The 27,028-nt window shown below is 41.4% G+C and overlaps 1 protein-coding gene and 1 long non-coding RNA gene across 2 annotated transcripts in view; one reads left to right on the top strand and one right to left on the bottom strand.

Moving 5' to 3' along the window:
- The window catches only part of LOC148185864 (uncharacterized), a 139,717-nt gene that overhangs the window by 16,508 nt on the left and 96,181 nt on the right, over positions 1-27,028 (bottom strand). The window lies entirely within an intron of this gene.
- btg1 (BTG anti-proliferation factor 1) lies at positions 18,216-26,739 on the top strand. Its single transcript, XM_042511012.2, has 2 exons — positions 18,216-18,664; positions 22,548-26,739. The coding sequence occupies exons 1-2, from the start codon at positions 18,520-18,522 to the stop codon at positions 22,949-22,951; spliced, it is 549 nt and encodes a 182-aa protein (XP_042366946.1). The 5' UTR covers positions 18,216-18,519; the 3' UTR covers positions 22,952-26,739.

Here is a 27,028-nt window from a genome sequence, read left to right as displayed (position 1 = left end):
CGCACACTTGTGGTGTGTGTCAAACTGTGGAGAGTGTTAATATGATGCTGACTGCGCAGGAAGGGGTCATTTTAAGAGTGTTAAGAGTGTTACATGGGTGTGTTTTGGGCCTTAATCAAAGCTGACCTGATTTTGATCACAGCCTTATGAGATAATTACCCTGAGAGTCTCACAAACCAACCTTCAACCCTGTTTCTAACGACTCTTGGGACAAACACAGATAGAGTGGATAGATACACACAAAAAAACATGCATAAACACATGCTATACAAAGGCAAATACCTACACGGAACATGCACATAAAGTATCACATATACATGTACATTAAACAATAAACTCCAAGCTTAAACATGCGGAAAATCAGCCCACAGCAGAATAAATATTGGTATTTGACATTTCTGCAAATCACAGATGTGTTATATTTGCACTTTATTATGTAGCAGATATGCTGACACTTTCTTAACATTTTAGCATTCATTTACACATATAAAAATGCAAATGCAACCACTTTTAGTTGCACTACCCAGCATTGTCTCTGTAAAAAACAAGTGCTTTTTGTGGTGCTATCCCCGCTGGAAAAACATCAGTGTTCCTAAAAGTGTTGGCTAAAAAGCTGCTGCAAAAAGGGTGACGAGTCACTACAAAGCCACCCGCTCTGTCACCCGCTCGCCTAGGTGTCACGCCATCCACCCTCCCATTTACCTCCAGATGACAAAGTCAGCTCACATACTTCATCATTTTAGAAACAGTGACATGATAATGTGATGTATGACAATGTACAAATGTAATGTACCCAACGTTTGCAGAATCTTACAATGCCAATATTCCCCTTTGGTGACTGGGTTGGTACATGCAATAAAGTGTATAAACATGCAAAATACACACACACACACACACACACAACACAATACACCCAATCATAGCCTACACATGTCCACTGGCTCCCTGTGTCCACTCAGTGCTGTTTTGCTACGGGGTCAGAGATCATCAATTAATGCAAATGATGCTTGTCGACTGGAACAGGACAGAAATATGAACACCGTTCAGACAGCTGCTGTAACAAGAGCAGGGTGGCACGACACTGACTGCCAGGCACCGACCTGGACAGGATACTCTGTGCCAACTGGCCTGTGTTCCCTTTTATTTATAACTTTACTGCCATTTATATTGTTTATGTTATCTGCTAACCATGAGGCTATTATGTCCCCTCTCTGCTCTCCATCTCTGCCTCCATTACAAGGCTACTATTAGACTTTGATTTCACCTTTTTCCTTTGCTGTTCTCCTCTAGAATATGGTTATAAAGCCACTTATGTCCTTGCAATTGTTTTTGCCGCTGTGCATATCACCTTTCACATCTAATGCCCTTTTCGTTTTTTTTGCTATTTAGAATTAGCAACCTTGACATTTAATCATTTCTTTTGTCCACTGACTGCTACTCTTTTCAGATGCATTGCATTAAAACGGAATAAATTACATTAACATGCTGCATCTTTTGTGTTGTATATCTTATCTGATGATCGACCACCAATAACAATAGCAGAGGGTGGCCTGATGGGATACCATCAGCAAATCCTCTCAAAGCGCGAATACGTCTTGCCTCCCAGGGTGCGCAGCATGCCAACGCTTGATCAACAGCCTTGCCGCTGCAAGTAAAGAAGCCAATTAACTTCCTCTGTCACCTTCCAGCTAAGTGGAACCATCGCTGAAGGGTGTACAAATTGCAGCCAGGAATCTAATTTCAGATGAACACACACCTCAGGCCCTCTAGAACAGCAAAAAATCCAATCTGGAGAAACATGATGACTTGCACTTGCTACTCGGTTTTGGCTTGGCCCATCAAAGTGATGCAGGCTGGGCAGCAGCTCACAGGAGAAAGTCTCAACCCAAAGCAGGTACAGTCATTTTAACATTTCGGAAGTTATATATCAAGTGCAGAAGTTGGTCCGTGAAGTGTTTAGCTTAGCATAAAACTTAAACTGCCAGCCCAGCTCCATCAAAACTAAAAAGAAATACCTTCCTGCAACTCTTGTCATTAGCTACCAAGCAAAGCTACTGAACTTAGACAAATAGCTCAACCTTTTTTGTGTCAGGGACCCCTGAATTTATATAAATTAGGTCACAGACCACATTGATAACATTTCAGTAGTTAGATATGATTAATAGCAGAATAGCAGAAGTGAAAACATAATCAGAATAGTCACTCTTATGAGTAAACTGGGCTCACTTCTACAGAAAATTTAAGTGGGTCAGTAAACTATTCACCATTTTTCTACTGACCCCCTGGAACTCTGTCAAGGACCCTCCTGGTTCTGGACCCCTGGTTGCAAACTTTTGACTTACAGAACTCTGTAAATAGTCCTTTGACTTTTGTTCATGGTAGAGTTAAGAGATTTCACAAGCACAGACCACAAGGACAGGACTTGGTGGTTGTTCGACAAGAAATAGCACAAACAAATAATGCTGCTCTTCAAACCACAATTTCTGTTCCTTTAAATGTGTCAAAGCAATAATTTGACAATTTAGGAAATAGTCCATGTTTTAGATAAGATAAACACCATTTCATGTTTTTTATTTATTTCATTTTCTTATTAGGTCTTTAAAAAAAAACACAACGTACAGGTTAGGCTAAAGGGAATGTCATTTGTTTTGCAATTTATGAACCAAATCATTGGACAAGTTACAATTGTTGAGTATCAGAGTTTAAACTCCTAACCTTGATTTTAACATTCTTTTTCTATCTTATTGTTCTTGTCATGTCCCCAGTGCTGGGCAAATGTATATCCTCTTGTTTTTGTTCAGAATTTTTTTCAGCATGTACAGCAAATCCCTCTGCATGAGATCCAGGGTAACTAAAAACTTTTACAACTGTTTGAAGGTGTAATTTTATGTACAAATGTTTCAAAATGTTGAACTATACCTTTAGGACATCCTCACAATATTTACTGCAGAAGAGTTCAGAGGTGATAATTGGTTCTAGCATTTATTTTACTGCATGTTTTTACAATTGCGTTTCCCGCAGCTACATACCATCACTGTCTGACTCTTCAAGGCCGCACTCGCTGTCACCTTGACACAATATCACTTTCTCCTCTGCAGTTGTCTCACTAATTCTGCAATGACACCGGGTCCTTCTCACCATAACACAAACCTCAGCCTCGTCCTCAAAGCGCAAATTGACACGAGTGTGGAAACACACCACACGAGGCTCTCGCCAGCCGGGAAATTACATCACCCCAATATTCTTGTTAATGTTAAGTGGGAGGGAGCGAGGAGGGATGCTGTGACATTCGCACTTCCTCCGCTCATTTCCTCTCTAATCTTGACGGACATTTCCCTCGAGCTCTTTGTCTCTCGATCCAAATTGTCTCTCGATTTGTCACTTTCCGCCACATCACCTTGTTTACATTCTCTCATTTCTCTCCTCGTCCTCACATTCACTCTGTTTTCTACCTCACCGTCGCCCTCTCTGTCTCCGCTACCTGTACCGGCCTCCTGAAAGCCCTGACAGCAGAGACAGAAGCTGCACAGGGCCAATTTCCTGAGTGCTGCTCACCACTGGTACTCATTTAATTACTGCAGAGACAGAGGTGGGAGGTAGGGCCTGTCAGAGCTTAAGCCCAGATCAGTGTGGTCCCTCACAACTCCTGCTGTCCTCAGGGACGGCAGTGGTGGGGCGGTACCTGTCATATTCTATAGCTGCTATATGGGGCCGAGCTGACAACTACAGATTACCTTCCTTTGTTGCAGTCCTGAGAGGCTCGGCAGCCATATGGTCAGAAAAGAGAGAGAATGCCTTTGAGTTTTTCTCTCTTTTAGCCCACTCTCTCATATCTGAACCATTTTTTGTGAGCATCTACTGGGATTAAAATGGTGTGAAAAAGGAAGAGAAATGTGCTTCAATCGTCCCTGATTCGCTCTGGATCTGTGTATTTCTGATTTACTGCAACTGAAACTCTTTTAATTGGATAAATAATCACTTTATTCAGTTTACCTAAACAAAACAACCTATTATAACCTACAATAGGCCCCACATTCAGTTTAATACCAACATTTGGTCTTTGATGTGACACCTTAGCCCGGTCCACTGCAGTTTCAAATGGGTCTATTGTGTTTTTCCTTATTTTCTTTTATAATTGTGCCAGATGTTCATTATCAAGTGCTGCAGTGGATGGGTTTGCATTGGAGTTAGCTGAAAGCCTAGTGCGTGTCATAAAGATGCTAAAGGCTGCCTTTAGTGTCGATATCATACGCCAAGGGGACAGGACAAAGCATCAGCATTTGACAACGTGTGAATGAGAACGGGCTGTGATCCAGGTGTTCCAGTAGAGATAGTAAGTGTGTGTGTATGTGTGTGTGTGTATTCTTTGATAAATAAAGCAAAAAGAAAATTATGAAACCCGAAAATGCGCATAACAGATACTCTTTAAAGAGTTTTTTAAAATTTCAATAGCATATCAATCAGTGTTAGCATTTAGCTTAATGCACCACCATACTGTCCATAACCTAAAGCTAGCATGCCACATAGTTATTTTTACTTGTTATGATGTAGTTTCTGATGAATTTGTGCTTGTACAAAGTTTCCACTGATTTAGACTAAAACAACAAGACAGTGGGGAGATGAGAGTAAGCAAATAAAAAAATGAGAAGAAAGCTTTACACAGACAGAAGCTTATTAAAAAGCAGTTGTGGGGCTTTTTCAGGATTTTTCAATCAACTTTTCGGTCTCAGGGGCCACATGACATTCACGATAATGGCACCACATCCCTTTGTTGAGTCTGTACGTGATGACATTCATTCGCTCTGTTTGGTTTAATTTGTCCTCCCCCAGGAATGCTCGCTGTGACTGTTCCTGTGTGTTTCAGCCAGTCGTTTCTGATGTTTGGATTGAACCCACTGCGAGGATGGGAGCACGATCTGTGGACATCACCATGGCAACTGAGACCACATGTTCTCCCTCCGAAAACACGAAATAACATTGTTTGTTTCCTCTTTTTAAACATAAATACAATAATTTCCAAGCACGCTGATGTTGAGCAGAGGTTTGACGGAGAGACTGAAGCTCCTGCTGGGTCTCTTTTTCTTGTGAACTCTGTAACCTGACATCAGAGTGGCCTGTTTTCCTTAAACATGTCAGGGTTGGATCCAGCCTGTCAAGTCTTCACAGTATCGTGTCTGGGATGTTTCAAGCTTGTTGCTTTGTGAGCCCTGAGAAATTAGACAGGTTGAAGAAACTAAAGAGCCGGTAACGCCTCCTCTGCAGACGTGCACACTCCCACCCAAACCTCAGAGTTCCTGATGGGCCAAGTCCCAGATTTAGCTCAACATGTCCTCACATAACTTACAAACATCCTATCAACTCAGAGCACACTTTAAACTTGGTTTGGAGTTCAGTTCTTCATACACACACACACACATGCTATCGACTTAAAACTGAAGAATATGACAAGATTTTACTTTTTTATCTCCCAGAATCCTCTTATCTCTCCTTTTAGACTCTAAGATCACAGTGCTTTCACGACCACAGACATGAAAGTGAAATTTGAGCTGATTATTCATGTTCACCACCCATTTTAACCTAAGCCGCCACACAGACTAACCAGCGGTCTGGCAGGTCCTCAACATGTCCTGGCATGCCTCCTGTCTCTCAGCCAGAAATAGCCTCAACTTTCATATGATCTGAATGTTTGTCACCAAAATAAGACAGAAGGGTGCAGTACACTGCAGTGTACATTACTGGTAAAGTTAAGACAGCTTGTTTGGCTGTTTTTTTCCCTTTAAAAGGATGAAACTGTATTAATATAAATCAACCTAACAACATGGAGCCATACACAAAGAGAGCCAGAGCTCTCATATTCAGCCCTCTAGTAATTAGCAGGAGCAATCAGGAGGAATGGACTCAACTGTGGCTCAACCTCCTCACATACCTCTGCCACTGTGACTGTCTCCTAAACTGAAACAATGGAAATACATGAAAAAAAACACACACTCACAAAAAAGCCATAAACAGAATGTGAGGGGCATTTTCATCTTTAGAAAAGTAATTTCCTGAATCATTTAGGAATTGTAGTTTGTAGGAAATTGTGGCTTTGACAAACCAGCACAGATGCATATTTCTATGCATGAACACTACAACACGGCATTTAGCTCAACTTGCTGACGTTGCAGGAGCGGCTGCAACTTTAGAGTTCCTGTTAAATCAGGTATATCTCCCTCTTATCATGCTTCCTTGCTGACGCTGGAGCTTTCACTTCCTTGATCCAAGTTAATGTTTGCCTGTCTCAGCTAGCTGGCAAAGACATGGGGGGAATACCGCAATCAATAACTTGCTTTTTTTTCCCCATGTCATTATTTAAAGTGCAGTCCGATATGCTGTGACTGGCAGTCGCTAGTTTACCAGCACAGAAAAGGGTCAAAAAGGTGAAGTGAACATATGCAGCTTTAATTGTATGCTGTCATAATTATAGGTGAGGAAAGCCAACTTCTCACTGTTGTGGTTTTTAGGTGATTGACACGACTGCTCGAAATCGAATTTAAAGTGAAATGCACTGAATGCTATTAATGCACTGATATTTATTTTGTGTATGATCTAGCATTTCATAAATAATCAAGTGTTTGAATTTAATTTTAATCCTGGCACCTTGTGACCCATCTGTCATGGGATTATACAACACCTTTACAAAACATCAGTGCTTACAGTAACAATATAGGTTACAGCCCCTATGCAGGTCATATCAGTCCATGTGATTGTGCCAAAACAAATACAAGTGATTAGAAATCACAGTTGCGTCAGCCACTCCTTACTGATAAAAGGTTTTTGTTCTTTATTCACATCCACTCACTGAACAACTACTTTTATTGTGTGTCACTGATGTCCATCAGCTCACTTGTATCTTTTATTGTTTGTGTCCTTATTTAATTTCACAGAATATAGTTTATTACAGATCTCATTCATCTAATTTTTGCCCTTGTGAAACAAATTCTTATTAATGCTGTGTTCACACTACGAGTGACAATGCGACACTGTGACCAGCTAAATTATTCCTAAGTTGCCATTGAAGCTTTGTTTAAGCACTCTTTAATGTTGTTAGCTTATTATTATTATTATTATTATTACTGTTATAATTACTGTTATTGTTATCATTAAAAGGTGGGATAACTTGAACAGACAGGACAACAGAGTACACAGGGAACAAAATAAACTAGAGGAGGTAAAATATATTCAGTGCAAAGAAAAGTGAACTCCAGAGATGTATAATTGTGTGCCTTAATGGAGGAACTATATCTTGAATTTGTGTGTTTGTGTGCATATGTAGGCTTTTCTACATGTGCTGATGGGAAATATTAGATTATAATGAAATAAAAGAAACATAAAACTATTAATTCAAACAACATTTTTTAAAATATTTTAACAGATCATTGCAGACAGGAAATTTACAATACATGGTATTATTAGGGGAAACATACAAGTGCCGTGCATGCATGACCGATACTACAAGTGTATGAGAGCCTCAACGGACAAACTTGACCTTTGTGACAACAGCAGCACAGATACAACATGGAAAATCCAACAAACTCGAACCTGTGAGTCATAATGAGGTATTTTAGCCCCTGGTCATGACACTGTCTGCTGCATGTTGGAGTCTCTGCCGTGCTTATATCTCTGCAGATCTGAAGCAAAGTGCTTTACACTTTGGGTTCAGCTTGTCTGCACTGATTGCAGTGCCCTGTGAAACTATAGCTTGTGTCATGAATAGCAGCTGGCGATGAAATGACAGCTTGCGTGGGCCCAGACTGGATATGATCCCAAGCTGTTTGAGGCTGTTTAAAGTGTGAGTCATGTTGAGGGGTAGCACCGTCATTGACTTTCGCTCACACATGTATACTCGTGCTTTCTCTCTCTCTTTTGCTCCGTCTGTCTCTTTTTTAGCTCGGAGAGAGGGTGGATCTGGTGTGGCAATGTTTCCTTCAAGTTGAGACACAGTATACTAACGGGAGTCAGTGATAAAACCTGTCTGTTTGCATGTGTTTCTTCTTATCCACCCGAATGATAAGATTATCGTACACTTTCCATGGGTCTTTGAAGTTACACTGAGAGTAATACTGTTATATGGCAGACAGATAGGCTTCCTGAGTACACATGGCAGTAAAAATTGAACATGGCGATTCTGAATATGTTGATTTTGTTGTGCAGCACTTAAGAGATCTTGTGATAAATGTTTTTTCATTTAAAAAAAAAAAAAAAAAAAAGCAAATGAGACTTAAATAAGGTGATTGACGTTAATTTCATATCTGTAAACTGAACATAAAGTAGCAGCCAGTGGATGTATATGGAGAACTGGAGAAAGCTTTGGGAGTGTGACCCGGTTCATTCCTATGAAAAGTTGCTCTGTGTGTATGACGCCTAAAAAGCTTGATTTCTGTGGTATTATATTACCTGGATCTTCTGCATCTTGGGGCCCACAGTGCAAATTCACTAAAGACTTACAGCGGCCGAGCAGTTAACTTCTGGTTTAGCGTTGCGCTATATCTTGAATGGGTGTAAACATGATATAATCTTCTCTTGAATTTCCAAATGTTATTTGACCAAGACCAGGGTTGTGATCCTCAAAAAATGTATATACTGATTTACAGACATATCTTTCACAAATTAAGTAGATGGGAAAAAGTCCTTTTGAGTCTCATGACATCATGTGACGGACCCTGAAGTTGTAATTCCACATTTTACGACAGTGCATGTAAATTGCTATATACATAATATAGCTGTATACTGTCCTGTGTTTGGTTGCTGATGTAGTCCGTTTGTCCCACTGTTTGTTGCAAAATATCGGGGATGAAAATCCCTGCATGACATGAAGCTCACTAATAAACACGACATTGTTTGTTTGGTGTGCTTAATTCATGGCCTCTATACTTTCTTTTCACTGCCTTGTGTACTCAGTAAGCCTATCTGTCTGTCATATAACAGTATTGCCCACAGGAGGTCTATAAGCAGTATAAGCTTATTTCCCAAAATGTCCAACTATTTCCTTCAAATAATTTGTTATCCAATTTTGCTGCCATTGACATTAGAAACCTTGTTTTCTGTGGCCTTAGTTTTACATTGAGCATAAAAGGAACCTGGAAACACAGTTAGTCAAGGTAAATTATGCCAGTGTAAAACATGGCAACAAAATACTTGAAAAACTTTCCTGTCTTACTCACTGTGGAAAGGCAGTCAAATACTACCTTTGTAAGTGCCCAGTTCAGTGAGACTTAAAAATAACAACGTCCCTTCAACCAATCAGACTGAAATATTAACTAAGGGCATAACATATATGATATCATTAAACTGAGCTGAGCTGCAGCACATGGGATGCTATCGTCTAGCTCCTCACACAGCAGAGTTACAGTCAGTATGTGTGGAGACACTGTCCCAGATAAAGTGAGAAGAACATGTATGTAATATTCATCGAAATGTTACATATTTATATCTCACAGAAGCATGCTGCATTCAGACACTGTGCTATGTGGCCTGCTCGGGCTGTCTGTGTCGCTGTGTGTGTGTGTGTGTGTGTGTGTGTGTGTGTGTGTGTGTGTGTGTGTGTATAATGAGTCAGCCGTAGGGCATTGAAACTTGGCCATTTCACCAGGGAAAGTCAGTAAGTCACTGCACGAGACCAGTAACGTGCCACATGCAATATGCCACATACACACCAGCCAGTTGGCATGTGTGCTCCCTCTGCACTAAGCCACACACAGCACATAGCTACAAACTTCACAGAAACGATACAGCCTTTAAATGGGGTTACATCTGTTTAAACAATAAGGCAGAAGACAGAAGAAGTCACAGACTGTGGTGCTAACAAACACTGCCACATCCTGCCAAGAATAAATGGAGATTTTCAAACAATCTTATGGCATGCTCCACTAAAAATCTGTGTTTGAGTATCAAGCCTATGATCATGCTAGCAGCTCTGTGAGACTGCACAGTGCTGCTTTGAGTTAAATGCCAGTGTCAGCAAGTTAACACTTTACAGTCTGAAATCCAAAAAGAGCTTTGAGACCAAAACACTCACCAAAGGCAAAGTGCTCACTTTGTCGATCCATCTATGATCTGACTCTCACCTACAGTCATGAACTTTGGGTAGTGATCAAAAGAATAAGATTGCAAATACAAGTGGCCAAAATAAGTCTACATTGTTAAATGGCTGGTCTCAGTCTTAAGGCTGTGGCACACCAAGCTGACAATCAGCGAATGTCTGAGGCCCTCATCTCTGCAATGTGTCCTGCACCATTGACCCTTGTCGACCGTTGTCTGATACTCTTCAGCAATTCAGCAAGTTCCTCTCACACATGTGCAGGACGTACACATTTGTTAGCCGTCAATTTGGTGTGTTCATGTGCAACTTTTTGGCCGAGACATGGTGACATGAGGCGACACAATGGGGGTCTAGTTCTCATCGATTCGGTGTGTGACAGCCTTTACAGATAGGGTGATGAGGTCAGACATCCACCAATAGCTTGGAATAGAGCCACTGCTTCTTCTCATTGAAAGGGGTCAGTTAAGGCAATTCTGGCATCTGATCTGAATGCATCGTGAGCACCTCCTTTTAGAGGTTTTGTGGGCAAATACAACTTGTACATTCTGGGGTAGACCCAGAACACGGTGGAGGGATTATATATCCTGTCTGGCCTGGGGACACTTTGGGATCCCCAGGAGGAGTTGAAAAATGTGGCTGGCGTGAGGGAAGTAAACCTACAGAGTGATAAATTTCATGGCTAAAAAAGAGTTTGAAAATTTCTAAGCATGTTTTTGTGACTCTGGATTGTCATTTGATTGTATTCTGACTTGAGCTGCAGTACAAACTTTTCAGAGACACCTTTCAAGGTTACAAGCAGTGAGTATTTACTACTCAGTAGATCAGTTTCCAGTGGAGTATTTAAGGGCACCATGTTCAGTGTCTGGATCTAGTTTAGGTGGTACAGGAGAAATAAGTCCTCTATTATTATGCAATGCCTCAAGCTGAACATCCTTATAAGGCAATGCAGGTCATCAGCAAATAAGTTATATACAGCTAAGGTGTATCTTACATCACGGTCTTGCAGTTTGGAGCCCACAGCATTGGAATATGGTATGGTTTGAATGTACAGTAACTGCTGGTAGGATACTTATTATAGTTTGTGAAAAACCAATGAAACTATGACACTCACTCTTTGGGGCTTAGATTTGAAGTTTGAGAATTGGTTTGAATTGACATATTGTCAAATCAAATGATGAATGACATCAAATGAGTTCAGTTTATTACAGTGCTACCTGTGATTAACAAACACATAAAGGTGCTGAAGGGAACATTCAGGAATCAGCTTTCAAAACTGGACTTGACTGGTCTTGGCAGGCCCCTCACTATCTCAAATGTCCTTGCTATAAATACACACAGAGGCATACACACTCACACATGCTATACAGGGTTTATATTGTTAAACTCATGGACTGGTAAAGTGTATGACTTCTCTCTTCTTGTGCGTGGTTTCAAAATACTGAAGGACTGAGTCACTTGGCATGGAGAGCTTCATGTATGAGTGGAAAAGGAACTGAATAATTTGTACATCAATATGGACAGCCACTGACAAGTTTAATCCTTCCAACTAAAAGCCGGTGCACATATTGTTTTGCCAAGCAGGGAACATGAATAACTCAAAAGCTGTAGAGCTGTAAGTGTGAACAAGAATAATGGAATACACTGTAGCTACAGGCGAAAAAAAGACCATATAGTGCTCACTTTAGGGCAGCTTTTCCTGGAGGATTTATCTGGTTTAAACCGAAAATGAATTAAGTAAATACAGAGTTAAGCTGAATCAGATGTAGGGAAAAATACATTACAGTAAAGTACGGGGAAAAATGCACGTTGCTCCATTTTTGCGAACCAGTCAAGGCCAAGCCACAGCACATGGAGCAACAGTCCAGCGGTAAGACAGGCCGGGACAGCTTCCTGCTTGAATCAACGAGACAATCAGCAGCTAGAGCGAGTCAGAGAGAGAGAGAGCAAGAGAGAGAGCATCATGGAAAGTTTGTGGTTTCCTCAGATGAGTCGCTTCCCGGTGACAGAGGATGAAAGTGGGAAGGGCGTACAGAGTTTCTCCAACTTGTTTTTCTGAAAGGTGATTACCCCGTCTGAGCCACACCCAGACACTCACAGCACGGTGACATCACTCAGCCATACACTTAGTATGCCGTTTTACATTCTTGAAGTGACAATCCACATTTTGTTCTGTGCAAGAGCAAGCAATGTTGACTTTGGTGATAAGCACATCACCAGACAGCTGCTCTTTGCTCCCCCAAACAAACAGGAATATGCTGTTCCAGTGAGGACATCATGATGGTAGCTTAAAATGCTGATGCTACGTTTTTTTTATAACTTAAATGTAGTCTTTTATTCTGTACTGTGGAAGAAAAAGTGTTGAGCTTTTACTTTATAGATATGCCACTATGTACAAATACTCCATTAGATCCCACATAAGCATTTATATGGATGCATTTACAACATTTAATCACACAAGTATCAAGAACATTTACTTAAATTAGGATGAGGTAACTTTGACTGAAGAGGGGCCAATGTGGTCAGAAATGGCAATTATAGGATAACAATAAATGCTAAAACATGTAACAGCAAAAGTAAAGAGGAGTCAAAGTCCTGAAACAATGGGCCAATGTAAATTATACCACATCATCTACTTAAAGTTTTGTAATGTTAGTGAAAATAAACCATCATTCCAAATAGAGCCAAAGTCCTTATTAAGCAATGTCTTCTACATCTATCCACAGTTTGCTAACATTAACCACCAATAAAGGGATACGCCATATTGCTTACCATGTAAAAATGGAAAAACTTGCATTTCGTCACCCACCGGTGGCGGCGTTAATTGGTGCAGTGCAGCACAGTGCATTCTTGTAGTAGTAGCTTTTATACTGCTTAGTGCCACAGTCATTTTTCTCTGTTTTCTCTTGTCACGTAGCATGAATTTCATAAGTATTTGTGTCTTTTTACTGCATAGATAGCCCAAAATCTTTCAAACAGTGAAATATTCCTTTTAATGCCATTTAAACAACTTTATTCTTAAGTTTGGTATCGCTAGCGAGCATCATACCAGACCAATAAGAATTTAACATAAAACCTCAGAGGGAATTGACTTGAACTTGTTTATTTTATTGCTTATCCACTTTTTTATTTGAAAGAATAGTTTTATTTCTTTGTGTCAAGTATTTTTGCCCTCATTTTTTAAATGTTATTTAATATTTCCACCAGACTCGAGCACAAGTATAAAGTAGAAAATCAAAACACCAAAAAACTGTAGTTTTCTGGAGCAGTTGCTCCTAATTTTCACTGCTAGCACTCTATAACTGATGGTTGAAGGATTATGAGTTTTCACATTTACGCACAGTTGACGCAAATATGCTATGTGAGTCTAGTAGTGAGAAATACTGAACAAAAAGACACATCTATGTACACTGAATCTGCACTCGGATGATCCTGCCCAAAGAGATAAATATCTGTGGATGTTGAAGGAATGTTATTCAGGTCTCTTTTTCGTGTTTGTTTGTACGAGGAATGCCAGGGGCGTTGTTTTGTCTCTTGTCTGGATGAATACAGCCCATGTTGGTTTAGCTTTGGTTTGACCCGCAAATGATGGCGTCTTTTCCGGTGTGTACCATCATGTACATCCACTCATGCACATACACACCGTGTGTGTTCACCACCATGTTTGGAAAACTCTACCCACGCCAGCGAGCAGCCAAGGTCTCTCTCTTCGTTCCCGACCTGACATTCTTTCCTCCACTGTAGCTCACGTGCGGTTTCAAGATAAAAGCCTCCATTCATTAGTCTGACTGAGGGCCCAACGTAACGACAGGATACCCCACCCTCGGCTGGCAACAACCAGGGCCATATTTTATCCGGTGCTGGTGGCCCTCACATTAAAAACAACCACTTGTGCAGGACATTTTCTACAGCCTGTGTGTGTCTGTTTTAGGTGTCCACAGTCTTTCTTCTGCTCCATATATCAAAAAAGCAGAAAAGTTAGGGGCTTTCCAGGTTTAATTACCCTTCACAAGCTCCCTCTGTTATTGCATGTACTTTCTTTCTCTTTCTCTTTTATCCTGTCTCACTTTTATCTCCCCTGCCGTGCTGCCAAATCTCAACCACACACACCTACACGCTGTCAGTAATGAGGCAGTTGGCTGTTGTGTGTGTGTGGTACAGATGTGTGCTTTGGGGCTTGCTTGCAAATCTCCTGCTTGCTGCTGCACTCCCTGGGGGGAAATCCTGCAGGAGTAATGGGGACAGAAGCTGATTTCCTTCAGCTTCTACTACTGTGTGATGAATCATCTACACACACTGGTGCCAACTTATGTCACCTGAATCCATCGCCTCTAAAACCACACCTGCAGCGATAAATATCTCCGCTGTCTCTCACTATGCCAAAAAGTTGATATTTTACCGTAAACAACAAAAGAAATTTAAAACATGTTTAACTTTTGCTTCAAGGTTACACACATTACGCACATCGGTCTCAACCACTCAATCCAGTATCCAGCCTGACGGTGCACTTCTGGTTCTTTCATTTCTCCTAGTTGCCGTTTAAATCTGGGGTAGGCAGAAATCCTGAAAAAAGCACCAAGAAAAAGGGTAGAATTTGAAAATACACCCTCCTGTCTAATGCCCCTGCCACCAGACGACCACAGTTATATATACATGTACTTCAGACCACAAATGAGACAAAAATTAGCTAGCTTCCTTCAGCTGGTGACTGTAGCAGTTTGATTTCAGCAATTTCCGGCAATTTCGCAGGGGGCTGGTGGCCAGCGGCAGACCAGGTCTAACCTGAGTAATGGCAGCAACAGAAAGTTTGTTGATCCAGCTGGGAGTAGGCTAAGAGCTGTCCAGTTGCCTGGAACTGGATTTGGGTTGCTTTGCACACTGACTGGGGGTCGCTCCCAGCAAAGTGGTCGGTGGTAGCGAAGGACAAACTGTGATTCAAGCTATGGCTCTCTGCTGGGTGCCTTACTTAAACTACCTATTTCCTTGTATAAACAGTAGAATTCTATTTATGCTACTCACGAGCTTCACAGTGATGATAATAGAAATTTTGCAGTTTTTCTAGTCATGTTTTGGCTGTTTTTCACACTATGAAATGGTTTATATTTTTAGAATTTGGTCAGCATCTTTGCTTAAAACATTAAAAAATAACTCCCCAAAGGCAGACACACAAACTGTATATCCTCATATGGCAGCTAAAACTCACTTGGACGCTACACTATACTGGGTCGATGTAAACGGTTGAAGATATTTTACTCTGAGAGGAATGTGGGAGTAATGTGAAAAGTCACATCATACATGTGAAGATCTCGAGAAACACTTAAACTGAAATGAAGTGGAAAATGAAATTCTATTTCAACCAACAAGTGGGAGTATGTGATAGTTTACATCCATTAAACAGAAATGTCCAGGCCTTCTTTAACACACCGAAACTTGCCACTTTTTCAGAAAATAGCATGGCGGTGTGTAACTGTGGGCGAAACTGTGACTATGAATGTGTGTGGTGAAAAGCTGGGAGTTTACACATGTGTGAACTTGTATGTGATTGGAGGATTTTGTTGCACACATGGGAAGACCTCATATGACGGGGAAGTGAGTCAGTATTTGTGGCAGCGGTTATGAAGAGGCCAGTGAAGGGTGAGACATTTTAATTTTGCACACTAGTGCATTAATGCCAAATGTCACAACTGTTGACGGAGGAATTTGAGGAAATCCTATTCTGAAGAAATGTTTGTCATTTTTTAGCATTGGATGGACCAAAACTGAAATTTAGTGATGAATAAACCTTTGAAATGTTCCAATTCTCTTCCAATATCAAAGAATTTAATGTTGTATATCTTTTTATATTGTGACTGATTTTTGTTGAAAATACATATGTACTTTTAAATAAAAAATAACAATGTAATCATCATCTCATTAGAATTTAAAAAATTACAAGTCATGATCATAGACTATATAAATTGATGGACAAAGCTACCTTAACATCACCAATGGATTTGTGGACTGCTGTTTTAAAACTTCAGTTTGGCATTTTGACCATCTACATCATTGTTTGTTTGTTTGTTTTTGTTGGGGGGGGGGTATGGGACTCTAAGTATACAGCAGGTAAAAACTGGAGAGTATTCAAGTCTGTAGCATGAATAAATCACCACAACACTTGTGGTTATTCTGTGTGTTTTTGTGTTTTGGGCACACATGCATATACACACGTCCACATTTCATGTGCATTTGAGGCAGTGGTTGAACCAATCAATGTGGTGCGGGTCCGTTTGATTGCATCATGATTGGAGCACTCAGCAGGTCATCGTGACTGTCTCTGCAACAAACAAAGCACAGCAGCCTGTACTTTTCCACTGATTTTAATGAGCATGTGGGGACCGGACTCTGAAAAGAACACAGGTTTATCTGCTTCCTGGCACAGGGCTGCCTCTTCTGTGTTAGACGGGGTCACACAAGATGTGCTTTTTCAGTTGATCAAGACTCTTCCTGTTTCATATGTGGACAAACACCCACAACACACACTGAGAAAGAGAGAAAAAAAGAACCGCTGAGGTGACAGGATGAACTTAGATAATGTGAACTGTCTTCCTGTCTTCGTCTTAGACAGAAACACGCACCTGTTCTCTAGCCTCTAGCAATAAAACCATAACCATAACCCATATACTGACTATAAACCTGTTGGGCTCAAATGTTGTTTACAAACTGAATTTTATTCCAAACTAAGATTTTGCAGATTAAATTGAAATAGTATTCAGATTTGTGCTGCTTTTAGATGAATAATATCTTTAGGCCTAACTTGTCGCAAGGTAAATATTGGAATTTTTGGCACAGTTTTATTAAACATACATAGAGACATAGTGTCTTTATTTTGTGGTAAAAGACGCTGGGTGCAGCACCTTTTCTCGAGGCGGACGCATTCATTTTCTCTTTTTTGGGAACAACTGAAAAAAAGCAGCTGGCAAAACAAAGAAACCCCACGTAGACAAATGCCCTCACCCTCTATTAATTTGGATTATTGGCACATGAAAGACTGGAGAATTGTTGAAGGGAAAACTGCATTTCGCCAAAATGAAGAATAATGGGGTTCTTCTATCTAAAAAAAAAAGAAGGGCGAAAACATGAAAAAGCTGAAAACAGCTCATGATAACATAAAGTTTTGGAAATACATGGATGTCACAGGGCAGCAACAACAAGGTATGCTAGTGTGATTTTACACTCACTGCCTATTACATGAGTTTCTATTTTGGGGAGCTTTATTGCCTTTATTAGATGCAGTAAAGGGGGTGGGGGGAGTTGGGGGATGGCATGAAACAAAGGCAGCTGGTCAGCATGTTTAACTCCTGCAGGCCACCAAGACGACCTGTTGGAATGTTTTTTTTTGTCATGGAGAGTGGAAAAGGAGGAAGGCTTCTTGCCATTCAAGAAAGTCAAGCTATATCTATGCCTGAACAATTCAATACTTATTTACTTTAACACATATATAAACTGTTTTGTTTTTTTTGATTATATCTACATTGGTATACCAGATTTTATGCAAGCCAAACTGATCTTTTTAGAGCATTACAAACACGAAAGGCAGGTCAAACAAGATATATGAAAACAAAAATCTAATTTTTAAAAGCAAAGAACTTACTAGATAGGTAAAAATAACCGAATAAAAGTATCTACTGAAAAATAAAAGTGCAGGAGTTGCATTAAAGGGGACTTCTTTGCAGCCCTATAGTATGATGTCTGTGTAAAAGTGGTTAATGTAACTGCCTACAAAAAAACCTACATTTTCTGTTAGCCCTATTTCATACTAAATTTCAATAGCCTACACGAGTAAAGTGGCATAGCTTTGAGTTCAGATTCCGACTTCTTCAACCAATATCATGTGATTTTTTTGTGTGTGTGCGCTTTGCTTTTGTTTCCTTTTTTTCCTGCCTCCTTTATTTCCGACAGCCCGTGAAAGCAGCACGGCTTCATGCTGTGTATGCCCCTCTGTTTATTTTCAGAGCGGTGACGCGGCCGCAGCACTCCTCCTATATGTGGCTCGTCAGACGGAGGCCGGGCCGCGGATTGGTCCGCTGTTGTTGCTGTAGCAGCTTGTGACGAAGCCGTGGAGAGGGAGGGGGCGCTATAAAAATCCGCTCCCTCGTACCGAGAGCTTCACTCTGGAGGAGGAAAGTGAGAGCGGAGGGTTGGTCAACGTGGCATCAAGGGACCCCCCAACCCCCCTGTATTTACCAACAACAGGCGTCTGTTTCCCAACACTGTACCGTCCTGGCGCACGGACCCGCTCTGAATAAAAACTCCCCTCTACCTCGAAAAATAAATGCCAAGAGAAACACAAGAGCCAACCGATAAGGACCGCTGCTTGGAAGAAGTGGAGCGAAAGAGTCGGACAAACACGTAGAGAGAAAAAACTAACAAAAGCGCACGGATCGTCGCCGTTGCCTTTCTCAATGCATACCCTTTGTGCCCGGGGAACGATGAAACCAGAGATCAACGCCGCCGTCGGATTTCTGTCGAGATTTCTGCGGGTAAAAGGACACGTAAACGATCGACAGGTCCAAACATTCAGCCAAAGCTTACAGGACATTTTGGCAGGTAAGGAAACCAAAAAATACTCGTAATTACCACTTAATAGCACATCACATGATACACTAAAACCATATGTGTTTAGTTTAGGGTTTGTTTGATCTTTTAATGTCAAAATTCTGGTTTTAATTGGGTTGAGAATGATTCAGAAGAAGGCTTTCTTTGTTCTCGCAAGTATCACTATCAGCGCTCCCAGCGCGCACCACTGTTTGCGCACGTCGGAGATGGATAAAAAACAACCAATTATAAACAAAACGCGCGATCTTAAACAATCTGTCGACGATTGTTTTGAAACATCTGAATATTATTATCACAAAGATAGAAAATAAGACTGTAAACTGGGTTACTTTGTTTAGAAGAAGAGTAGTAGGAGGAGGGGGGGATGGAAAGACTCAAACAAGGAAGTGCGCCTCGGTCGATAAAGCTCTCACAGAACTGAGCAAAACAGCCCCCAGTGATGCTGCTCAATTACGTAATGCATTGGACAAAATGGATTATTAATGAAAACACATCAATTGGCAAACCAGAATTTACTACGCGCCCCATAATGCTAAAAATGTTGAGTTTTTATACCATATCCCTAATAGATAAGAGCACATTATGCGCTTGTTTGCTATAATTGCAAATAAATGCCCTTTGTATATATATATATATATATATATATATATATATATATATAAAAGATTATATTTTTGGTATTTGCATTTTGACCATGTAGTTATACCATAATATTTTTGGTATTTAGTGGTAGTTACACAATAATATACCACATCTCCCATTCATCATAATGTCAGAACATTCTCAATTTATTGTGAATGCAAGCCACGTTTCTTCTCACATATTTTGCAGGAAATTCAGCAGTTAGGTTCTCTAAGTTTTACCTGCTTTGAGTATTTGAAGTGTTTTAGAGAACAGTGCTGTTCGGGGATTGTGTGTCATTTCCTGCTGTAAACACATTCCAGACTCGGAGCTCTAAAGCTGCTATACATCTGCTCGCTCCATGTACTAAGCAGATGACCCACATTTTCCTACATGAGGAGCTCACTCAGAAAACACTCGCAGATTGTTGCTTTAGATCCCTGCACTAACTAGCTGTAGTATTATGATAGTTGGAAGTGAGTATACCTATTTTTCTTATAAGAATTCAACTGATTTCTTTACAGGAGGTCAACAAGAACAATACAGTACCATCTGGTGCCAAAACCAAACTGTAATTCATCATAGGAGGCCTTTTAATTGCCTGTTTTAAATTATGTTGTTTTAAGAGGAGTTGTTGAGGGAAATTTTAAGTTATTTCACTCCAAAAAAATGCCTGTTCGAGCTCAATTCGACGACGGTGTTTGTAAACAAGACAAAAGTTGGAGTTGAATGGAGTCGGCTGCGCGGCCTGTGAGTGGGGGATGGGTTGTTTTTTTCTGGTGGGCGCCTATAGGAAGACATTAAAGGCGGAGGCGGTGTAATCGGGGAGGAAATGGGGGGGGAAATCCACTGGAAACAATGTTACCCTCCCTATATTTAGTGGATATAAACAATAATTATATTAAAGTGAGGTAAATTATATGGTTTAATACATCATTTGCAAGATTCAGGAGATTTTAGAGCATTTTGAAACTGCTGTGGTGTAACTCTCATGTAACGGATTATAACTGAATTACAGAAAAAAGGTCTTATTTTGAGCACGAGGCAGAAACAAAAGTGTTGTATCCTGTGAGGCTCGTTGCTGCCTAACTAGGCCAGCCAGAGCTCTTTTGTGCCTGAAAACATCGCAGTCACTCACTATTGTGTCTGCGTGCTGAAAATATTTGTGCTGATCGAAGGGAAGTTAGTCCCAGTGACCAGATTGAAACCACGATAGTTGCGTAATTGTAGAAAGCAGAGCATCGATTCTCCCTGCTTATCAGCGTGATTTGATGCTCATCCAGAAAACGGCTTCAAATGGAAAAACACCCACCAGCAGAGAGGGCCAAAACAGAATCTCGCTTTTTTTTCAAGTGTCCGAGGTCAGCTAAACAACCCACTTTCGTTAAACTCTTTATGTTAAGCGCACACTCGTCTGCTTATTTTTCCGTTGCCTTCCCCCTCCTCTTCCTCTCGTGTGCCCTCGTTTTTAAGAATAGGCCCTGCTGAGCTGATCCTGCCCCAGCTGCTCTGGGGTTTGAAGGTAGCTGCCTTTGTGGCTCAGTCCGAAGGCTGAAAGATCATCCAGCCTCTTGTGCTCTTTCACCAGTGCCAGCCCCTCCATTAGCTCGGCAGTATACAGCCCTCTGTGATAAGGCACAGAGGAGGGGGGGGGGGGGGGTTATTATCCTGTGGATGCATACAGGTGGCCTCTGGGCCCCTGGCCTGAATGCTGGCCTACTTCACTTACCCTGTTTTTCTTTGGCCACAATGAAGTTAGCATCAATGGGAATTCAGAATGGATGTTTATAAATGAGGGGCAAAAGTTTCTGAACAAAAAAGGAGTTTTAAGTACTTTTTTTATTTGCCAAAAGTGAACTCACAAGGAAAAAGTGAGCTACATTTCACTTCCTCATGCACTCAGTCAACACTAATTTTCCTCTCGTCATCAAAACCACTAAAATGCCCGAAACACACAGAGAGCAGCGTCACTATTTTCACTGCACTTCCAAAAAAACTTCCACACAGATGGAAAAAAAATAAGGTTCTGTCCCTTTAAGAGGTGGAGCCCGGTGTCCCAGATGGCTGGCTGGGACTTCGACACTTTTGGTGTTTTTTTTGTTCGGCCAGTCATGGGAGACTTTGTGACACTGACGACGGCAGCCAGGGGAGGGATTGTGCAATTCAATGGCACTCTTTTTGTCACGTAGGCCCAGGGTGCCGCTTGCCGCCTGTTTATGGCTGCTTATCAGGCCGGTAACAGGTGGTGATGTTTTTCTTTTTTCTTGTACTGCAACTGCACCCTGTACTTTAGTGTAGATAAGAACATTCTGGGATTTTTGTAAGTTATAGACCAAATCTGACAGTTGCAGCTGATTATTCAAAAGTGACACATTCACATAATAACATCATTAAATGAGTTGTAATAATATAAGTAGGTAATGAGCTACAGTTAGTGTTTTTTATTTTTTCATAATATATTTGTTTTGACAAGTCAGATCCTTTCTTGTTTTATAACCACTTAAATTGACTCTTGGCCAAAAACCAATACATGAGATTAAGATCTGCTCCTCTTAATCATTAAGCCTGCTTTTGTTAAACATTTAGAGACAACCCAAACAGTCAAACAGGCACTAATGTTTTTTTTTTTGGGAGATAAAAATTAGCTTACCAATTTTAATTAAAGAATATAACAATGGGATCGATCTCATATTTCTCATAAAATTTTATTTTCTTTTTATGACATCTTTTAAAACACTTTATGTTTAATGAGTCACGTGGACATGTTTAACACAAAGTACAGTCTGTCTGCTTTCTGTTTCGACCTTTGCTCAGTTTCAGTGCACTGCAGATCCCACCTGCATGGCTGTAATAGACGTTTCTAGTGTTTGTGTTTAACAGTGGTGCCCCCTAAGGTGGAGGCCGGGGGCTCATGACCCAGCTAAAATAAGTTTTGGTCCACACTGGCAACAAATAACAGGATATAATATAATCATAATTCAAAGTTGTGTTATAGCTGAACTTTCCCAGTCACAACAAATTAAAAAAAACGCTCACAATTCGGCTTATTACAGTATTATAGCAAAACTAGTTCACTAAAAATCAACAACAATAATTTCACTTCCACTCAAGGTGATTTGACAGTTTGTACAAAGGATCTGGTGGGTGCATATGAAGTGATTTTGCCCACATTACATGTTATTACAAGCAGTCTGATGGTTATCACTCCAGAGCTAAACTTTCTCTCCATCCTCTCTCTTCTCTGTCCCTGCAGAACAATATAAGCACCACTGGTTCCCAGACAGGCCCTGCAAGGGTTCAGGTTACCGATGCATCCGCATCAACCACAAGATGGACCCACTGGTAGGGCAGGCAGGCCAGCGCATCGGCCTGACCATCCAGCAACTCTACCTGCTCCTGCCTAGTGAGCTCACGCTCTGGGTGGACCCCTTCGAGGTGTCCTACCGCATCGGCGAGGACGGCTCCATCTGCGTCCTGTACGAGTCGCAGCCCTGCTCTGTAGGAATGCCGGCAATAGCCACCGCCAGCTCCCCCTCAGGAACCAGCGGGGCGGTGAGCCCCATGGTGGACAGTCACATCAGCTGCAAGGAGGAACTGATGGTGCTGGGCAGAACCAGTCCCTCCAAAGCCTACAATATGATGACTGTGTCCAGTTAAAGGGGCACGCCGTCACCCCGGCCTACTTTTGTTCAGGGTCACGCCGTGGCTGGTCAGATCACGTGGCCAGATCAGGGTGAGCCTTTTTAAAGCTAAGAATATGAAATGAAATAGTGAAAGAAGAAAAAAGAAAAAAAAAAACACAGAGGATGTGGCCTATCGTCCAGGTGATGGAAACCTTGTAGGTTTGATATTTTTTACCCTCTCCCCCCACTTACATCTGTTCTGTTGTGTCATTGGATCAGCTGGGCACTCCGTTTTTTTAGGAGAGGCTTTGTGGAAATGGAACTGTTGGGGCAGCTAAACCAACCAACCAGGAACCCCCGTGGAGACTGGCTCCGCTTACCTACCCCTCAACTGTAAACAACATGGTGATCAGCTCCATCTTTGAGGGGCTATCATTGACTTTGCACTTTCTTACTTGTGGTTACTATGGGTACATGTTCAACACACCAACCTAAATTGTAAGGATTTTTTTATCAGGAGCTACCCCCTTGAATTTCAGAAGTTGTTCAGTTTGTTTTGTTTCCTGGGCGGGGAGGAAGTTGATGTTCAGACTGAGCCTTTCCCACTCCAAGCTCAAGGTAAAAAAACATCCAATGAGAGCATCTCTATTTTCTATAACACCCCCCTTTTTGGACCACAGGGAGTTTTCCTTATCTTGTAGCTGGAACAAAAAAGGCTCTCAACTTCCTCCCCCTTCTACCATCAACACCGAGCCTCAGAAAACCTTCATCTCAATGGCCTGTATGTAAGTGCAAGTGGAATGTGTTGTGACACCTGTGGATACCAGCGTGTCCTGTTGCACTGTCGCCCCTCCCATCACCCATGTATGTGTAGCTTTGCGGGGGGAGGCCCAGGGGACACCTCCTGCCTCCCCCTTTTAATGAATGTTGTTGAAAATCACAATCAAGTTCCTGTGTTGTTAATTTTGCCCCCTTTTCCCTCCCACCACTTTGTCGTCTCCTGCATCACCAAAATTCAAAGTGTAGCAAAAAGGGGGGGCCTATTTTACCCAAAATTTTTGGTCTTTGGTGGCCCTGTTAGACATTGAATGCACTTTGACGTGAGATTGTGTGGGATGTTTTTGTTTAGAAAAAATCGCCTGCATTCCATCCATTCGAATGTCATCTTTTCACGCCGTTTTTATTGCCCTCTTCTAGCCATTTTGTTCATACTGTAGCTCCCACGACGGGATAGACTTGTGTCTATGAAATCGGGAGTGTGCAACTCTGGATTTTTTTTTCTAACACTGTATATGTGAACATTTCAGAGCTGTTGATTTTAGGCAGAGAGTATTTTTGGTGGTATGTTAGAAACATTCTGTCATCCGTTCATATGGCACTGTTCGCTCTGGCAGGATGCAGAGCTAAGCTGTCCCCCGGACACACACAGATGGTGATTTGTGTTGCTGATAGAAAAAAAAAAAGAAAAAAAAAGTTAAAGGTCTGGACTAAGTGATGACTGTGTGAGACTTTGGCCAAAGGGAGGTCTGGAGCACCGACTGTTCAGAGATTAATTTTTAACTTGAATTAAAAAAAAACAAAAAAACAACAAAACAACACTAGGCCTTGTCAGCCTTCTATTTTCATTTCCAAGGTCTTTTCAAAAGGAGACTTATGTGTGCATTGGAGGTGCATTGCCTTACGAAGACCTCATTGTCATGAAGCCATTCGTGGTTTTTAATATCAGGCTTATTATGTGAGCCAGCCTGGTTCATGTGCTGCCCGGACCCTCGTTGAGGTGTCCATATTCCAGCCTGGCAGCTTCAAAATCCTCAGTGCCTCAAGTGCCACATATCACCCCTCAGCTCAGACCTCCTGTTCAGCCAAGCCAGCATGCTGCTAGCTGACCCCCTGTGGATGCAGGTAGACTTAATGTGACACATATCATCATCCATCACCGTGGGGAGCCGGGGAAAGGACGGCGGGGATGCGGAGCTGGTGTGAGAGAGGCAGGGGCCAGGGCCGGACACTTTTTGTCCAGGGCAGCTAAAATCCCTCCAGCCCCCGCCTCTGGACTTATTCAACATCCCCCCAACCAAGTCCTCGACCCATCCTCAGCGGTGATGGATAAAAACAAACCAGCACACGCGCTTTGCGTGCTCAAGCTGCACTAGGGGGGCTAGTGAGAGATGCAGAAACATGGATCAAAGATGAAGAATTGAGGGTACTAGGCCATTGTTTTCATCTCACTGGAATGTGCTGCACTTGATTACTGAGTTTGAGTAGCAACTTTGTTTACATATGAAAGGGTGTGATGGTCTGTCTGACGTACCCCAACTTCACTCCTGGTTGTGGTTGAACGGCAAGCTGGAGCAGATGCCGGGTTGGCTTCGGGCGTCGTTAGCCGCTGGCCAAATCTGTCACGGCAGGCTGGTTCGCCGCTCGTCACCAGACCTATGGGTGTTTAAGCTCCCCTAAGCCTGAGAGGATCATGGGTAATAGAGCTATAGCCTTTGACGCACTGCAACTCCCCCCTAACCCCTCTTCCCCCCCGCTCTCTGCTGATACTCCCTTCAGCAATCTGTGAAAAGCAGTGATTCCATGTCGGCCAGATGGAGAGGAGCACGCTGGGATGGGAGCCCAGCTTTCATGGTGGACACCCATTTTTTTTTAAATCAAGCTGCTCCATTATAGCTTTTTATGTCGTGTGACTTACGAGATTGGTCTATATTTCGGACGCGAGATGATTTTCTCGTCTCACTTTTCTCTCCATGTATTTTACAGTCACACTGGTAGATTTTCTCATCTTTCCACTCTGCCATCCCCGAATTTCCCCCCTTCATCCTCTTTTTAAGATGATTTTTAGTCTGGTGATCTAACCTACTTGTAACAGATTTTTGTTAGAGCCACAAAATGTCAAAAAATCCCCTTCTCAACTGTACTACCACCACCCAAAATGGTTTAAGTCCTCAGTATATTTAAATGGCATCCATTCAGCTTGAGCGCACATAGGTTACAGAATTGTCTTGAGAGTGCTTTTGAGTCGCCAAGAGGTAAAAATAGCACATAAAATGCACTAAATATGTCAAGTTGAAGTTGTGTGACATTTTTTTCGAGACACGAGGAGTCTCTCCTGGAATGTATTGCCAAACTCAGGCCTCGGACATTCAATAAATACCCGTATGGAGAAGTTGTGCATGTTAAGACATGAAACAGGAAGGGAACAGCGGTTTCGTTGTTGTTGTCGTCGTCAAAATTGTCATCGATGAGTTGAATTATTGCCACTTTCACATTTGAGGTGTTTTACATTATTGTAGAATGTATTGTAACTGTACAACATATGGTAGAGTACATAACATTACACATGGGAAGTGCCAATAATTGCTATCCTGAGGTGTTTTTAGATTTATTCCTTTTTGTATTTCATCTTTTAACATGGATAACGCTTTTCGTAAGTGAAGCCATTTGTGATGGGAGTGTTGGCAAGGACCAAAGTTGTTTTGGTAAAAAAAAAATTAGTTTCCATGATCTGTAAGTGTAGACGTATCCTTTTGTTTTTTTTTTCTTTTCAGTTTTTTCCTTTTTTTTTCTATTTACGTACAAAACCAGAAAATAGACAAAAAAATCTGAGCTTACCCAAGAAGAAAAGCTGTCTATCTTGTGATCTCATGTCAGTACATCTTTATCGTGTTCAGTTTCTTTTCCTTGGGTATGTTGTGATGAACTGCTGTAAATTTGTACAGTTCATGTAAATTGATTGTGCGGAAGTTGTACAGATTTCTATATTTTGGAAGAAAAGTTTTTTTTTCTCTGTAATAAAAGATTTCCTATCTTGGCATCATATCCCCTGTGAGCTGTGTCATTATTTACTCAGCATTATTAAATTATGACTTTGTGGATGTAAATCAAACGCACACATTATTAAATTCATTTCAAAGGCTTGTAGTTCCATTTAAAGGTCCAGTGTGTAATATGTAGAGGGATTTAGTGGCATTTGGAGGTGAAGACTGCAGATTGCAACTAGCTTAACTTCTCCCAGTTAGGATTCCTTAAGTGTTTATTGTCACACAAGAGGTTTTTACAGGGAGCCGCAGAGGTCTCTTCCTCTCCAAAACATACAGTCCAAGTGATT

The sequence above is a fragment of the Plectropomus leopardus genome, chromosome 22 (assembly GCF_026936395.1).
Source record: "Plectropomus leopardus strain MGB_pleo_1.0 chromosome 22, ASM2693639v1, whole genome shotgun sequence".
In the NCBI taxonomy this organism is placed as follows: domain Eukaryota; kingdom Metazoa; phylum Chordata; class Actinopteri; order Perciformes; family Serranidae; genus Plectropomus; species Plectropomus leopardus.
The sequence above is the reverse complement of the archived record's forward strand: the minus strand, read 5'-3'. Positions and strand labels throughout refer to the sequence as shown.

Coding starts and splice junctions, on each gene's coding strand:
- btg1 (XM_042511012.2), top strand. CDS start 18,520: ATGCATACCCTTTGTGCCCGGGGAACGATGAAACCAGAGATCAACGCC. Junction 18,665..22,547: donor CTTACAGGACATTTTGGCAG/GTAAGGAAACCA, acceptor CTGTCCCTGCAG/AACAATATAAGCACCACTGG.